This window comes from Fistularia commersonii, chromosome 1 (genome assembly GCF_037954325.1).
Source record: "Fistularia commersonii isolate RoL2024-O1a breed Wild chromosome 1, RoL_Fcom_v1.0, whole genome shotgun sequence".
In the NCBI taxonomy this organism is placed as follows: Eukaryota; Metazoa; Chordata; class Actinopteri; order Syngnathiformes; family Fistulariidae; genus Fistularia; species Fistularia commersonii.
This window is the reverse complement of record NC_141284.1, coordinates 11,305,652-11,323,975: the sequence shown is the minus strand read 5'-3', so window position 1 is coordinate 11,323,975 and position 18,324 is coordinate 11,305,652. Positions and strand designations below refer to the sequence as shown.

Here is an 18,324-nt window from a genome sequence, read left to right as displayed (position 1 = left end):
CTGGGCCTTTGATTGGCTAACACAACACAGGACTTCTTGTCTTAGTGTAGACTATATAAGACAGACCTGATTTCATCCATCCATTATCTACCGCTTACACTAATGGTCATGGGGGATGCCAGGTCCTATTCTCCCTGTCATTGGGAGGCTGAGTATACCCTGGACTGGTCACCTGTCAATTGCAAGGACACATATAGAGACAACCAACCATTCACTGTCATTAACACATAAGAACAATTTTTCCCAATTAACCTGCATAGTTTTGGACTGTGGGAGGAAACCAGAGTATCCAGAAGGAGAGAGGAAATCAACAGAGACATGGGGAGATCATGCCACACAGACAGGCTCTACGTAGAATTTGAACGAGGGTCCTTTGCGCTGAGGCACGAGCTGTGCCACTGGGCCACCATACCACCCCAAACCTGACTTGAATGTTAAAAAAATGCTGTCAGGTGAAGAAAATGTATGTTCTGCATACTTAAACCACAATGTATCATCTGAGGAGAAGTGAAACATTTTGGCAGTTTGCCCTAAAGTTGCTCTTGGCGACTTTAAAATACATTTATGACACTGAGGTTACTCATGATACTTGCATTTTTTCAGCAACCATTTATGTTGACTTTACCATTGGAGAGCAGTGTGTGTGTGTGTGTGTGTGTGTGTGTGTGTGTGTGTGTGTGTGTGTGTGTGTGTGTGTGCTTGCAACTGAGTGATATCATGGTATTTGAAATTCTATGTTGTTGTTGTAGGTGATTTTGTTGTGTTTTTTGCCAATGTGACAGGCTGGTAAAGACATTTGTACAGTATGTGAAAGACTTGAGTGTTCCTTCATGGACTGTAGGGCCATATTTTAGGCCATCTGTCAGTGTGTTAGCTATCAGTTAATGCTTTGTCTATTTAAAGATACTATGATAACATTGTTAGTGAATACACATAGACACCTAAAAGACCACCAACAGACCTTGGAAAAGAATGTGGGGAAAAGACCAGTGTAACAGGAACATTTTGCCATAAGAGCCAACAAAAATTGGTATAAGGAAGCATCAAGTAAGTGAAGTTTGAGAGGTGATGCCATGGGTGCTAGTGACCTTACATCAGTTAAAGATAATGAATCAGAGGCTTCTTTTCTTCCAACAAGGGTTCAAGAAGGCTGAGTCTTCATTTGTGATAGAGAAACTACAAACGAACCGGATAGCTTTAACTGTACATGTTTCGTAGAGAAGTTGCCAATATACGCTACCAATACAAGTTGTCATATAATTAAGTTTGAGAGTAGGAGTACAAAATGGATATATACTGTGTTCTCAATTGTTGATTCACAAATACATATTAAGAACAAATGCTTTTCTCAAATACATGCGTGGTAATACACAGCAGGGGAATATGTGAGTGTGATTGTAAAGGGTCAAAGTTTGGAGAATAACCAAAACCATAATGTCTTTTTTGTAATGAAACTTATGCAAAGCCTAGTTCGAAAGTGATCATCCAGGTGGCCTGAAAATGCAAGAAAAGTAAATCATTATGAGAAAGAATTATGAAGAGGCTTGAAGTTATTGATGACATTTGCTTTCGTGTGCCATGTTCCAACGTGGTACCATAAGGTTAAGGCTTACCATGATTTCAGAACCTGACTTAAACTGCACAAATAAAACTACAAATGGATTCCACTTGCTGGAAAACCTACCTCTCCTTCATCAGGAGCAGTGACTTCAAATTCCCTTCTAGGATCTGTAATGACGTACATAGGATGAGCTGGTTCTTGACCAGCGTGACCAGTAAGAGCCAATTAGTGGTCTGTTATCAAACTGAGGGGGCTCGGGTGAATACGATGCAGTGTGACAGTTTTGTCAGTTTGAAAGAACCTAAAATAAACAGGTGACGTACACATTAGATTAGGTTAGTCAGTGACACATTGGGGGGAAAGGGCAGAGAAAGCTACTCAGCATGTCAAAATCTCTGCAAATCTTGAAACTGTCAAATCAAGCACAAAGCTTCTATGGAACAATCTCTCCTGCATTTTAAAGTGCCACTGCTGTGCGTGAATACCCTCAAGCTCCTTTATGTCTTATGGTGCATCTACATCCTGCTGAGTAATGATCATAGTTTCATTACTGGTCCTTTTTTGGCAGCCAGACCAGAAGGTAAAACCAAAGTTTTAGGAGAAACAGAGCCCAAGAGAAAGGAAAGGCAGGAAAGTTGATGTCTAGGAGGCTCATGCTTTATGTAACATGAACAAATTATCCATAAGTTAAAATGTGGGTCCTAAAAACACCTCATGCTTTTGTCCTAATTTCTGAACTGATACTTCTTTACACTCAAACTACAACATTTACTGACCAGAGCACAGAGCAGATCAACAGCCTCTAGCACCAGTTCTTGGTGTCCGATTCTGGCCACTCCAAGCTCTTCCAGGTCTTGATGTGTGATCTTCAGAAGCTGCTCTCCACAGATTTTCTCCCGCTCAAGGTTGCACACATATTGCTGCAAGTTGTCATCCAAACCTGAAAACATTAGGGAAGATAGTGGAACTTATTACAAAGCTTCCCATTCAAACTGAACTACGTTATCTGTTAGTTGTGTGTGTGTGTGTGTGTGTGTGTGTGTGTGTGTGTGTGTGTGTGTGTGTGTGTGTGTGTGTGTGTGTGTGTGTGTGTGTGTGTGTGTGTGTGTGTCAGGCCAGATAAGGAACAGGTGGAAAAGCTATCTTCACACTTTAAACATAATGACAGTTGAAACCACTGTTGAGTTTGTTGGAGATGTTTGACAATGGGCGGTTGTGTTCGTGTGTGTGTATATGTGTGTGTATCTGGGTGTTGCTTTTGCATAGGTGTGCTTTTTCTTCCTTTAAGAATTGACGGGACAGTTACACTACTATCAATTCGTATAGCAAAAAGTCATAGCATGAATAAAACAATTTTGATGTATCCATTCACTTAAAGCATGAGACACTACCATAGCTAAGAGTATTGAATTGAGCTTTATCCAATATATAACAATAAACAGACTCACAAACATGCCTAAGCATAGCCAATGCAGTGTGTTCCTTACTGGCCCTTTAGTGGGTGCGTGTCTAGCTGTGGGTGTAGAAGTAAACGCTATCTTTCTTGCCATCAAAGGGCATACAGAGAGAGAGCAGCTGCAGATACATGGCCCTTTGCCATGTTTTTTCTGAAAAGACCTGTCAGCTGCAAGACACCCTAACTCACTCCAGCTATACCACACACACACAAAACTCACACACAAATAATTGTTCAGTGTGAGCCAATATTCAGCTCTTGTTTTTCAGAATGATATTCATATAACATTTTTTAAGAACATGTATCTCAACAGCTACTGACAGTATTCTTATACAACATGGGCCCAACATTTATAAACTATAAGTGTTCTGACTATCACTAAGCTGTTTTATGAATGACCCTCAGTATCAATGCCTCAGTGATTCTTGCAGTTTTGCAAGTAACCTTGAGCGGGTTGGTTTAGACATTTGAGACTCAACCACTTATTTCACAAATAGGCAGATGTTGGTTACTACCACCTAAAGCCATCCTTGTCTTAAATAAACATGAGATAATTCAACTCCTTTTTGGTGGATCACCCAGAATTATTAAACAGAATTAATATATATATATATATTACCTTTAAGTTGAAGAGAAAAAAAAAGTATGATTCAAGTTTCATTTTTTTTAAAGATATTAAAATGGCAAGTGCATGATGCCCCCCCTTTTTTTTTTATATCAGAAACAATTATACATTTAGGAACTCCATTAGGGTGCCCAAAGACTTGTTTAGGAGGGCATTAAAATTCCATGGGGCACCAAAGTTCACCAATGACTGCATGTTCAATTTTGAGAAAAGTGTGCAAAAGCTTGAGTCATCTTCAGGGCATCAAAGGAGGAAAAAAAAATCCATCACAACTTTTTAACTATTAGTTTTCACAGTATTCAAATCAATTTTGGCTGCTTGACTTCAGAGGAGTTTAGGTTTTTCCCCTGAATGACTAGGTTTCAAGAAAATATACTTCATGTTTTGGGATTAAGAGGGACTGAGTAGATGAATGAGTTGAACACAAGTTCAATATGAAGACTTTGCTAGTCAACTTCAACCATATGAAGACTTGGTAATTAGCAGCGTAGTATTTTCCATCAAACCGTTTCGAAAAGACCACTTGATTTTTTGAAATGACAAGTGTTTAAACAGGGATAAAAATTATAGTACAGATAACGTCAGCATTCATCCATTTTGCATCATTTCCACCTTTCAGTATGACCCATAGTCACACAGAAGATGTAGAAGATGTAAAAATTTAGAACGGTTTGGAGTGAAATGATTCAAGGATAAAATGATTGACTGAATATGCCAAAAAAAGTGATGAATGAAAGCCCGATCATCTCTTCCTGGCATTAATCCACAGGCGAGACTTTGTCCACACATTGTCCTCCTGGCCCAGAATTGGCGGTTCAGTATCCTTTGAGTTGAAAAATTCCAGGTCACGGATCCAAACTGATCTGCTTCAGTTTTGGTTTCAGACAATTCTAAATTTGGTTACGTGAATTAGGGAGAAAAGAAGGGACCCATTGGAACGTGAGCTGGAGTGACAATTCTTTCCCTCATGGCGAGAATTCAAGGGTCACTTGGTAGACTATATTATGGTAGTATTCCTACTTGAATCCTTTATGATAGAGTGCATGACTAAAAGTGGGGTTGTCTGAGTAAAACATTAATTTGGAGTTGATGAATGTCTGTCAGGGTGCATTGATGGATAATACATTTTTATCAGGAGTACAGGTATCAATAGAGGAGATGGAATGTCACATCACTGTGTATCAACTGCAGGGGAGGAAAACTGCAGATTCTTCTCACAGAATGAAATGTTCATACTTTCATGGTCCTCGTGAAAGGTGTGGCAAATCAAATCGAAGCAAGGGAATTTAACTCACACAATCATTGTTTCACAGTTGCAATGTCATACAACTGTACAAATAATTACAGCAACCGTTTTTTTAATTTGATTCATTTTTTCTCTTGAGACGATTAAAGACCATGTGATAATGGCATGACTAAGGTAATAGTTACTCCTGAGAGATTGTAATTACTTTCTTAAAATACTCTTTGAGTTTTTTTTAATGTATGAATTTGAAGAGAAACGTCTATCAGAATTAAAAAAAAACGCAAATGTCTTATTTTTTGCATAAATGTGTTTGAAGAGAAACAAATTTAAAGAGAAACGTCTATCAGAATAAAAAAAAAAACGTGAATGTCTTATTTTTTGCATAAATGTGTTAGTGTTTGAATTCAATGCTATATGAAATTTGTTGATGACTACTCAAGAATGGTGTTTTTTTCATAAAGTGCTGTGCATTTATGTGATTCATTTAGAGAATAAGCAGAGAGTGGAGGGGGTGAGTGACAAGTGCCATGTGTTTGAGTAATGGCAAATGCTGCTCCTGGTGGAGTCTCTCTTATCACTCACTGTCTTTGTTCAGTAAACGGTGAACATGTGTACAACAGGTTACAAATATAACTGCATATCTATTCAATTGTTAGGTATATACATTCTGTACACTCTGAAGAGCACAAGTGGAACTGGTGAATGATCCTCTTGCAAACCTCTTCCCTTCAAAATGGCTGACCTCTTCTTTTCATGATCAAATACCAGCGGATTGGGCTTAAACAGACTAACAGCAAAGGACTGCTGTGGTCATAAACACATGTGCGAGAAAAAAAAATCAAGAACAATTTTACAGGATTTTCACCCAACATTCAAAGTTAATTGCTCTGTCCTAAAAGCCTATTAATTCTGACCAACAGAGCTTTCAAAACAGCTTCTGGGTACCAAGATTTTGTTCTAATGGGTCAAATGAAATGTTAAAAACAACAAAAAAAAAAGATGTATTTGGTTTCCTACAAATAAAATGAAACAATATCCCTCCCCCTCAACTCTACTATCTCCCATCTTCGAAGTCCTTCCTTTGCTCCCACTGTAGTCATAGTTATACACATGCAAACAAACAAGTTCATACAAACAAAAACCAATAATCCCACTGGGAATCCTAGTGGGAAAGCTGCTGGGTGTAGGATGGCAAAGCCACTGTAACTCTGCTGTTTTTATTTGTCAGCCTAGCCTCTGAACCTGTAAGGAACAGTCAGGAATTTGATTCATTGTTCTCCAGTGAGCAGCTCCACTGTGGGAATTCACAGCACTCTGGCACAATGGTCTCTGGCTGGACCAGGCTGTGCTGTAATTAGAAAGAAAAGGCTTGTCTCTGCAAATGCAAAGCTATCATCTAATGCATGACTTCACAGGGCAACAACAAAGCCTTTAGACACACTGAGCTGGCCCTTCCAATGGTAACCGGGGAATAGAGATACACGGGCCCTACTTCTCTCTATTATGTCTTGTGTTGTATACTGATGAATTTTGTCAGAATTTATCTAAATACATCTCTCTTGAAAAATTACAGTGATTAGAGTGAGTTTGTGAAGTATCAAAGTAAATAATTGCGGCTTTATATTTCATCTAAAAATGAAAAAAAAAAAAAAAAAAATGCAGGAAGCTGTTAAGACTGTCGAACTAAATATTTGCAGTGCTCTAGACACAACTAAATATAAGTACTCATTGACTACCTCTGCTAACACTCTTCCGAGAGGCTTCTTCAGTTCAGAACAGAAGGAGCCTCTCGGATAAAAGGTGAAATGTCCTCAAGAGGAGGAAAAAAAATCAAGATGCCACAAGAAGATTTTGACAAGAATGCTCTCTCTGACTAACAAGTACTATTGCACATCATATACTTGAATGGTTTTCTCACCGAGGAGAAAAAAAAGAAATTGAGGCAAATCCACAGGTCAATTTTAGCAACTTTGTCCCTTTACAGCACATGTGTGAAACTCAAGGCCCGTGGGCCACATGTGGCCCGCCGCGTCATTTTCTGTGGCCCGCTAGAACGTCTTAAAAGGTCTGATTTTGTCTTACAATAAATAAATCAAACGCATGCATTTATCATAAACTCCATTTTCCACTATTCGTGCCGATCACATTACCCGCGAAGTGATGGCATCCCGCCATTAGACTGCAGTCTATTCGCAACAATGCCATCTTCAACAAGTGAAATTGAGAAATATAAATGATCCCTAAATGTCCAGAGAAAAGTTGATACAGATGGATACAGAAGGCTGTTTCAAACAAGATGGGAAGGCCAATACATGGTTATCCCTCAAACAGTATGTCTTAGGTTGTCAAAGAGTACAAGCTACATTTTGAGACCATATACAGAGCTACAACAAGTATGCTAAAGTTAGCCATCGAGAAAAACAACAAATTGTCCAAGAATTAAAAGCCAAACTATGACAGCAGCAGAATGCGTTCACAAATACACTGTAGCAGTGAAAGCTAGCTTTGTACTCTTACAAAGCCAACCAGAAACAATATGTTTTCACATCTATGCAAATGCATATGAAACAGTTTGAATTTGAATGAGTCATAAATTCAGAGTTATTTAACATTGAGGAGTAGTTACATTTACTTTACATTACATTTGATTCCATTCACTTATTACTTAAGACACTTTATAGTTTATTTCTATTTCTTATTCTCCCTTTTTCTCTTATTTTTTAATGTTTATACAAGTTTTCTACTATTGTTTATTGTTATATTTTCCTTGTAACTCTGGCACAACAATTTCCTTCAGGATAAATAAAGTTGTTCTTATTCTTATGTATACTGCTACCGTTCCATGTGGCCCTTTGGAGGGCAACCATGATGCTGATGTGGCCCTTGGTGAAAATGAGTTTGACACCCCTGCTTTACAGGTAATGAATGGATGATGATGATAGGAGCGGGGGGGTTAAGATTCAGGGTCTTGTTGTGTTCAAAGCAAGTCAGTAAGTACACAGGTCCTCAGGGTAGCCACCTTCAGCAGTACTAAGGCTACCAGGTACAGGAGATTATTCGGAAAGATTTTCAGTTACCCTGGAGGCAGTAAAGGTCAGAGCTGAGGGATGTAGGGAAGTTGTGAGAGGCATTTTGGCTGTTAGTGGTTAAGTTTATAGAAAAGCAAACCAACAAAAGAAACTGATGGTTAAATTAGGTTCTTCATACTTAACTTTTCTTTGCAACACCTATGCCTACTGCATTACCTGGCATCCCTTCGAACACCTATTTGATTATGGCTACCGAGCATGCATGCACATCAACAGGAAACACTTGCATTATACTTTTTAGCATTAAATCGGATTTTTTATTTTGTGGTTCTTTCAAAGGCCCCCATTCCTAACATGAAGTCAAAGTGAGGAAATCCCATGTGTATGACTGTATGACAGTTCTGTGCAATTTAGGGGATGAATGAACCCAAAGATTTTCAAGGAAAACATATTGCAGTTTTTTTGTACGGCTGATAAGTCACATTTGTGGTGTGGCTGTGATTTATCTATGCTCATAACTGGAAGGTAAGGCAAACCGATCTGTTCAAAGTTGGCTATAAACAGTCAATGTTTTCTACAAAAGCCATGATCCCTAATCTCTCATCTTTCTGTCTCTTTGACATTTGTACTGTCATTTTTGTAAGAAACTCAAAAGCATTCCATAACAGCTAATGATGGTATGTTGCATAACAGAGAGCACATAGAGAGAATTGTAAAAACTTAATGTAATGTGCAAGGCACTTTGTTACAATAAAACTATAATTTCAAGACTTTTAGAATTATAAGGGTTTGGATGAGAGACAGAGAGAAAGAGGTAAAAAATATTGAGCAAATGAAGTCAGAAATAGAAAAAGACAATAAATCATTTTTGTAGTTTCATTCCTTCACGTATGACACATGCAAAAGGATCAGGGTGGCCTAGCACATGATTACAGACCGATTTACCAACGCCATAATGGTTGCCACAACCACAACGTAAGCCACAATAAAGACGAAGAAGGTCTGAGGAGTACATGTTCCCCACTCATTTAGTTTACTATGGGAACAGTGTAGGCATTTATATAGACACCACATGAGGGCACATTCCGCAAGAGCTAAACTTAGGAAACAGGCTTTTGTGACAGATAGAAACAAGTCTTTATTTAAGATAACAGTATGATTTCTGGTGCTTGGACTGTTAATTATTTAAAACTATGTATCTGATGTGGCTCATACTGAAGGTAAACCTACACTAAGATAAATGAAGCAGAGGATTCTCCTGACCAAAAGTGAAAGTCGATTTATGTCTGAACACTTTTGTAAGTCGCTTTGGATAAAAGCATCTGCTAAATGACTGTAATGTGATGTAATGTAATGTAATGAACCCTAGAGATAGGAGGTCTCTTCTTAATCCTGGTTTGTCCCACTGTGTGCTCGCTCCGTTACTTTTGCTCTGGCTAAATCCACCAGAAGTACCTTGCTGTGACATTGTGACATACTTTGGGTACTCCTATCTCAGCCAACAAAGAGCTTTAGGCACTGACCGGAGCTGTAAATAAATTGTAAATAAATTGTAAACATAGTGAAAAGGGAACGGGGAGAAGTTTGGAGACATGGGGAAATGGGGTTTCAGACAAATCAAGGAGGCTAAAGTTGAACAGTGTGGTGTTTGGATGAATAAGGCCCTATTCAGGCGGACAATTACAACAAAGTTCCCTGCGATGTGATAAGTGTATACCTCAAAGTACAAGTATGATCCAAAGATATGTATCTGTTGGAAGAAACATTCCTGTTTGTTAGATAAGAGACCAGAGGCTAGAGAAAGGTTCGAAATGATTTTACTTGCAAGGAGTCATAAAGAGCACCAAAACAGAATGTAAGACTGGCTTCACAGAACCAGTTGACCAGTTTTATGCAATAAGTGAATGCCTTTCTGTGCTAGTGTTTTTCCTCTTTGGTGTGCTTCTGTCTTTGAAACATAACAAACCATTTTGACTATGTTTGCCTGAGTATGGTGGGACCCAAGTAGTGTAAATACAAATGTTGTTCACAGTAGAGGCTGTTTAATTGACTGTAGCTACCATCAAAATAGAAGAAATCAAGTTTTTAAAACCCATGGAGATATACTATGAGTAGGTTGGCGCAATATTAGCCTTTGGAAAAAAATGTCTCAAATATATCAAGCTATAAGCTACATCATGTTGAATGAAGGATTAGTTTTTGCTTTCTGAACATCTAACTTGGGCTTAGACCTTAGGTATAATCGTATTTAGACATAAACTGCTCAGGTTAAGTCCTATTGACAGATTGGTGTTTGAGTTTATATCATCCCATTCTGCAGCTTTACTTTGAATTAACTCATAGTAAGCATTAGAAATTTGGTTACTATTTGTGTAAGGGGGACAATTCGGCATTTAAAGCCATATTTTAGCTGAGTAAACTGACATGAGCATTATTAAATTGGTTATTTACCAGGCCACAGGCTGATTGTGAGGTGACTGATGCATGCACAGTAGAGAGGTTTGGTGTCACCACTTGTAAACACATTGTACTTAAAGATACAGTATATTTTTACAGTATTTTACAGTTTTTTTTCGTAAGTTGCTTTATATAAAAGCGTCTGTTAAATGACTGTAATGTAAAATATAATGTAATCACAGCACCTAAGATACTTGATGGATCCCATCCTAAAGCTGTATGAGTGGTTTGCTTTGTGATAAGGGTAGAACACAGGAATCAAGGAATCAAAATGTTGGAAAGCATCAATAGTCCTACTACTTCCTGAACTTTCTGAATGGCCTCCTCCTCTCACTGAGCCTGGTTAAACAAGTATGAGGAAGACATGAATGAATTATGCAGAGAGAGGCATGATAGCCTGCAGGCTATGGACTGCTAATCCTGCTCTTCCCACTGTTAGGGGTACAGATGGGGGAGAGTGAGTCATCTTCAATAAAGGGAGGCAGTTAGTGACAGTGTCACACACAGGCCAAGACAGAGCAATATGACTCATATTTGGACTGTAGTCTTACCCAAAATTCTGTTGCATATTCATTTGATGTTGCACTCTCATGACATAGCTGACACACTTTCTGGTTTGGTTATACAAAGGGTTTTGCTGTAATATTCCAACACAATGACTGACACTGTCAGATGACGAAAGACATTAAGCCACAGGTGCAAATATTCTAATCGCATTTGAAAACACAACACCCATTTCAGGAGAGCCTAAGTTACTCAACCCAGCCTGGTTTACTCCTCAGCCATACAAGAGCAAAACAGGAACAGTCATATAGATGATGAATATGCTGTTTACTGATAGCTGAACGGGCGCGACAACTGAACAGGACTGACGGGCAGGTGAGCGGCTTCTCTCAAAGGAGTCTGACACAAGTTAAACAAAAGAGGAGATAAATGGAGTCTGTCATATCACCGAGACACATCAAAATCTCTCATGAAGGAGACCCTGTATTTTGATAAGAAACTCTAAAACTCTTATGACTTCAATCATCGTAAAAATGTTTAAGAATAATTGAGATGAGACGAGTTACAAGAACTTCATTGTATCAATCCCAATGCTTTTCAACATTACGTCACAATAAAATGCGATAACATATTTGTTGTGCTCCAGGGAGAAAAGCTAATTCTGTGTTACTAAGTTTCTCAGTAAATTCGAGTACAGAAAATACTGTACATGGGTGAAGCTGAAAAGTCGGACCTGCATTACAGTCACAATTGGGCAGAATAGATAGATTGGGGAAAATGTGGAACAAAGTGAGACGAAAAGGCACACCAAGTTAATAATCATCCACTGAGGTGCATTTCTGCTTGTGAAGAATTTTCAGGACTCACAAAGTAGTTTTCCATCAAAATTGAATAGAAATGATAGCTGGGCTCAATTACCATTTCTACTTTTTATAAATAGTTATAGTTCAACTTCTCATTCAATAGGCTTTTAAAGGAGGAGCACAGATGCAACATGAAGCACCCACAATGTAGTTTTTAGTTTCCTGGTTAAAAGCCATTATTTCATAATAATATTAACTATATTAATCAATAAATAAATGAATTAATAATATTAAATAATAATAATCATTTATCCTTTATTAACCCCTGTGAAGAAATTCGTTCTCTGCAATTAACCGATCATGAAGAAACCAGTGCCAGGGGAGCAGTTAGAGGTTCAGTGTCTTGCTCAACAACACCTTGACATACTAGGAGGAGCCGGGAATCGAACAAGGAATGTTCGGTTCCAAAGACGATCGCTCTATTTGACACATAGACCAATGCTGAAGGTAGGCAATGCTGTTCAAAACAAGAAGCCAAGGGTTAAAGAGTAGGAAGACTCAATGACGCACAGCAGAGAAGTGAAAAACGAGATGTAAAAACAATAGAACAGGCCTAAAGTACCGCTTTCATCTTGAAGTGTAATTATGATAATATAAAAATAATGGATTTTAAAAAAATTCTCTGTGTTTACAGGAAGTTTGAATGAACAGCAGGTTTGCTCAGTCTCTGAAAAGTACTATGAAAATATGGACTAGTCTCGACATGTTTTAAACAAGCCTTGATCAGGCATATGCCCAAATACCCAGCTAAACTAAAACTGTTCATAAAACTACAGATCACCTTAGAATTATGATGACATTATACTGTAAGCTGGTGACAGGGTGAAAGAGCTTTGTATGCATTGGGTAAGCAAGGGGACAATCAACCTGAATGGGTTTAGCATTTTAAATCCGTTAAAAGCAACTGGTGGCCCCAAAGGCAACACAGGACATGTGCGACCTGTTTTGATTGCTCTTTCACAGAACTGCCAGTTTGGTTTTGTTTTTTAAAAAATATTTGGCTGACTGCATTCCTTACATGCTCTGTGGTCATTTGAGCATTACTGCATTAACATTGCTTTGATAGTAACACCAACACAGGCATACACTTCTCTTTTCAACCCCCGCATGGGTGAAAGTGTCCATCCAAGCACAAAAGCAGTAGCTCTTTGAGATTCGAACATATTGGAGGCCTTTATCATCACCTGATTTTCATTGTGAGCCTTTGAACATAATCGTGACCTGAAAAATAGAAAATTAGTGAGTGTGCAGGCACCTAACAGCTGTACACGAGAGGTCACTCAGCATTATACCCGTATTTGCACTTGCACCCGCTGTGCTACCTACAGCCCTAGCTTTTATTCCCAAGGCTTAAGCGCACCACTTCACAGTCCAATGCTCTTAGGTTAGAGCAGAGCCAAATAGCTTGCAGGTCTCACTAAGCAGAGATCATCTGGGAGATTTGCAGTACACATTTTAGATCTGAATAAGCAAACTGATCTCACTTAGGTTTTCAAGGATGCAGGACAATATTTCTGGAACTATTAGAAGAAAACATGCATTCAAATGCAAAATGAATTTTCTTCCGTGATGTAAAAAATGAACCCTAATATCATGAAAATTGCAAAGCAAGGACTGCTGCAGTTTGTATGCATTCAGTCACAAAAGTCAAGCAGGGATTGACTCTGACACACAGCCCAAGTGTGGCAACTTCCATTAATCTGCAAAGATGATAATTTTGAAAGAGGAACCAAACACATACAGTACATAATGACTGTCCTTACCTTTGAAAGATTAGATTAGAACAGCATCAAGTATTGATAATGTCCAACCAATATGGTGAAGCTCCTGAGGCTGCTAGGCCGAAACACCGGGTCATGTGAGAAACGGGCCATGGAGGGGCCCTCTCGGGTAAAACAAAACCAGTTTCACTCCCCTCTCCCCAGGGGGAATCTTATGACAGAATTTCACCTGAACTAAAGGCATCTTTCTGTGGAAATGTAACATGCTTATCCGCCTATCGATAGGACACAATAGGTCAATAATGAAAGCAGAATGCCTGTGGGACTGTAAACTGGTTAACTACAGCTACAAAGGTTTCAACTAACAGGGATTTCAAAAAGAAAAGGAATTCAAACTTAATACATTTTACCTTGTTACTTCCTTGTTCAATCAAGGCCATGAACAGTCACTAGGGATACCAGCTGACGGATGACAGTCTGATGACAGTCTGGACACATATTCAGTTTCAGAATAACTGTTTCAAAATTGATTAATGATTCCTGAGGTTGCTAGCTAAATGTAGGATTCCTCTTGCATCACTGAGGCAATATGAAACGGAGGTACTAGATGTCTTACGAGGTGTGATGTGTCTGCATAGTATCTGTTATCAAACTGACTTAGGATGTCTGTTTAGCTGGATAAAGATGATGTGGAATCAATGTGCACACACTTTACTATTTAGTTTAAGGAGAAAGCAGCTGAGGGTACCCATTGGTGAGATCATGCAGCAAGCGAAAATGAACTTATGTTTCCAGGCACACATTTCATCAAAGACAGAAGTTCATTTAACAGATTTGCGCCTCTCTAGGAAGTCAATATAATGGTAACTTGGCGCTGTTTCAGACCCAGGATACGGACTCGCACATATAATGTTCATACACAGGGCACACATTTGCAGCTTCATACGCATAGCTGACAAGCTAATTGAGTCAAGCCATGTGTAGATGGCTGGGTGTTTGGTCAAAAAGAGATGCGAGACTAAAGTAAGGCCATCAGATAAGCCAAGCTAATTGTGACTTCCTCATAATAAGCCCATCACAAACATTATCATGCCTAATCCAGCTCCTGACATGGAGCCTTGACATTTGATTAGTCATTATTGAAGTAGAAAATTATGGAGGACACTCAGTGTCTGTGGATTAGCTCAATTTCCCACACCGTGAACTCATTCAATCACTGGATAAACGGCTCTCCAATTGACAGTGGCGGTGCAACTGAGCACATTTGAGATGCCTCGTAAAAACTTTGCAGTCCTGCTCTAAGTAATGAGGAGGTTCAAAAGTAGAAAGGCAAAAAAGAAAAGAAAAACATGTGTGAGAGAAACTTTTCAGCTGTGTTTGAGCAAAACATTTTTTGTGTACTGTCAGCCCTTCTCAGCTGAAGCTTAGCCCATGAGGATTTAGTGCTATATTTGGAAAATGAGAGACATGAAAATGACTAGCAGCATATGACACAGACTTTTAACTCTGTCAGTGGAGTTATGTGTCAGCGGATACAGACCACTGTATTGAGGAGGTATTGTACAAAAAAATAGTTCAAAAAACAATATGTGATTTCCGTCTATGTTGTCATAATAAATGTGCACATCATAAATGGAGGGGTTGCACCATATGTGACAAATGATAGCAAAGTCATGTGACACTGCAGCACAACCTGGAAGATCAGGGATGGTTGTGAAGGAACTCCACCTCAGGGCAAAGTTCCCAAAACAAAAGACAACAGTGTTGTGACCCAGAGAATCAATTGTCCTTTCACTAGTAATGCACATCTAGTGACCACCGTTTGATCTCCTGGAACAATGCCTCTCATTAACACCTGCTTCAGTGGACAAAGACTGTCCCTGTACTGCAATAGGAAAAAGTGGGAGAAACTAAGTACAAAGACACAAAGTTTCTAGGAGTTTGATGTTAACTTGACGTGTGCTTGAATCACCTTTCTTTTCTGATTTTTTTAGGTTGGAACTCATCTTATCACCCAGACAAGCTTAATCAAGATTTGCTGACAAGCATCTGGGGTTTAGTCTTATAAAATGAATATACATTTGTAGGAGAGTGTGAATATTTTTGTCAAGTTACGAGGTATTGAAAGCTGAAGTCAAATGTTTCTCAAACAAGGGCTCTTGTCTCATTTGTGATACTTCTATTTTTTGCCTTAGTAAAAGCTACCTTAGCTTTTACCTTAGAGGATTAGTCATATGGAAAACTGATTGTAACAGGGGGCAATTTTATTGGAAAAATCATCATGTGGAACAATGAGGCTTTGTTGTAAATTGTGCGGCTAAGCCAAACAGTATCTAACATCATATTATAAGTTATCTCAAATAATCTGAATATCTGTGTACAATCCTCCCTTGAAGCATCATTCAATTCATCTCTGTCAGTTCAAGCCCAAACCTAGGTCTTGGAAACATTAATGAAGATTTGTGTGAGTTTGGCTGGATTTCAAACAAGTCAGTTATCCATAGGGGCGGTTTGTGCATGTTGACACATGCACCATTTGTATTTTTTTCTTGTGATAGATCTTTATTTGCTCTGCTGCAATGCGTGCTTCATGGTAGATCAAATTGCTTGCATAGACATCAGAGTAAATACCTACACTACATCTGAACCGGGGATATGCCCTGCAGCACCAGGATGCACCATTCCTGTTTTAAAACTAGTATTTTGTCTATTTATAGCGAATTGAAGGTACATTTCACATATTGGCCCTGTGATGAATATCCCCTCAAGAACTGAGTCTGGATTTCATGGGATACCTAAATGCTGCAATGGATGATTGGCTGTCATTGCAGTTTGTACACTGTGTTTTTCATTTTGGTGAGGTCTGCAAATCCAAAAGATTCAGACCAACAGCGATTTGGACAGTGGAGGCAGCTAATCCTCCACCCATGCATGTCCTGGCTATGCTCTTTTCACTGGACACACTGAAACTAACCCCTCCACAATCCCTTTTAGATCCCAACTATAGAAGAGCAGGGGCAGGCATGCTTCAATCAGCAGTTATTGCTTTACAACATTGTTATCGTCCATAAAGGGCTTGCCCTGAGAAATCTACTATAAGTTAAATGTGAGCTACTAATTAGGGTGTTTAAGACATATATTCTCAGCTTATTAACGCCCTATTATTGTCCTAAAACTACCAGTCAGCCCTTTTCCTGTTTGACTCACATACACATTTCACTGGCAGTTTGAAATGGTAGCCGGGAGAATATTTCCACCCATACCTTGCATTCCATTTGGTGTTCTTCACTTGACAAAACTATGCTGTGACTAAGCCAGGTTCAAAGAGTTCTGAAGTCACTGACCCTCGGTTGCATTCCCTATTTCAGAGGCGTGTTATGTTGGGAGTTACAAATCCTTAATCTAAAAGCGTTAAGGCTGAATAGAATGATCTGTTGCATTTGGGCTCGACTGTAAGACCTCGGGAGAGTAAAACTAGAATAAGGTGGGTTAAATTAAAAAGTTTAGGGCACAAACTTGTTTTATTCAGTACGTTCAAGTTTAAACTTGGATTCTTGTGCAAAGCTTTAGTTATATTTGATGACTTCGATTGTTCTAACAAGAATCCCTTTCATACAAGCGTCCCGTGTGTGTGTGTGTGTGAGTGAATGAGTGAGGAGTTTATCAAGAAGCGACATAAAAACATCCGCTTGTGAAAGAGTGTAAAAATGAAAAAAATAAAAATAAAATTAACATCTGGACTTGCCTGCAAAATGGGGTCAGGCAATCGCATGTCACGACCAAGAAGCCAAAAACCGATTCAATAATGTTCGGAAAATGCAGTCGTGAGCGCGACATTTAGTCACGAATAACGGCAGCAAAACGCGATGTAACTTGAACGGCTAAAGTAACGCAGAGCTCCGAAGGGAAAAGTAGCCGACTCGTTGGAGAGCGGTGCGTTGTCAACCTCAAATAATTGATTCCGAAACTAGTTGACCGGTAAATCCGGTAGGAAACCGACAGATTGGGAAGGAACGGAGCAAGTGTGAAACGCCGCGAATACGACATTTAGGGGCGCTTTTAAAACAGATGAGTAACCAAAGACATCGTAAAAATGTACCTTTCATCCAGTCCACAACTTGCTTTGGCGTCCACTTCGTTATCGGCTCCATAGCTTCGTCCACACTATATCAAATACGGCAATCCGCTGAGGTTCGAGGGAGAAATTGTAAAAAGAAAACGTGTTCTTATTTAATATCACATTCTTTCAATTAGCTCATTTTAGTCTGTTCTCCTTAGCTCTATCACTAAACTACTCTTTATTTTTCCGGAGCAGCTGTGGCGGTATCCCCCTTCGACAACTCCGGTCCGAGCCGACCGGTGTGATACGTGCTGCCTTCACTTCCAACTGGGAACATTTGAAACTGACAAAACCGCTGCGACGTACGCCCAGAGAAGAAGCGCTAGCTGTTTATTCGTCTGTGTGGTTTCCGGCCATTTTGCTGGTTTCTTTAGCTATTCGAGCATTATTCAGGCAATAATAAATGTGGTTTGGGTTTAAGCTTCCTGTAATCACATCGTGCGCCTTTTCTAACGACGTATTCTTGTTTACGAGGTGCAGCGAATGCACCATATGATACAGGCTGTTTCGGTGTTCACCGCCCTCATTTGAAACCGGAGGCGTGTATATTTCAACGTTTGCTCTTCAAATGAGGTTATAGTAAGATAACAATGCCTTGATAATTAAAGCGACGGTCTGCTGTTAATTTACGTGACAATGTATTTGGATATGTGAGCAAACGAATGTAATAGATATGTATATGGTACTGCTACATTGCATGTTATTCATTCGCGTGACGTTACCTCAGTTATAGTCATATACG

At 39.1% G+C, this 18,324-nt stretch overlaps 1 protein-coding gene across 2 annotated transcripts in view; it reads right to left on the bottom strand.

The window, feature by feature from the left end:
- Positions 1 to 17,820, bottom strand: part of LOC147237353 (connector enhancer of kinase suppressor of ras 3-like) — a 48,290-nt gene extending 30,470 nt beyond the window's left edge. For both annotated transcript variants that reach the window (XM_086147681.1, XM_086147689.1), the window contains exons 1-2: positions 17,562 to 17,820; positions 2,338 to 2,501 (exon numbers count right to left, since the gene is read on the bottom strand). In XM_086147681.1, the coding sequence (XP_086003807.1) occupies positions 2,338 to 2,501; positions 17,562 to 17,613 (216 nt within the window). In that variant the 5' untranslated portion in view covers positions 17,614 to 17,820. The remainder of the gene's footprint in view (positions 1 to 2,337; positions 2,502 to 17,561) is intronic.
- Positions 17,821 to 18,324: the final 504 nt, after the last annotated feature.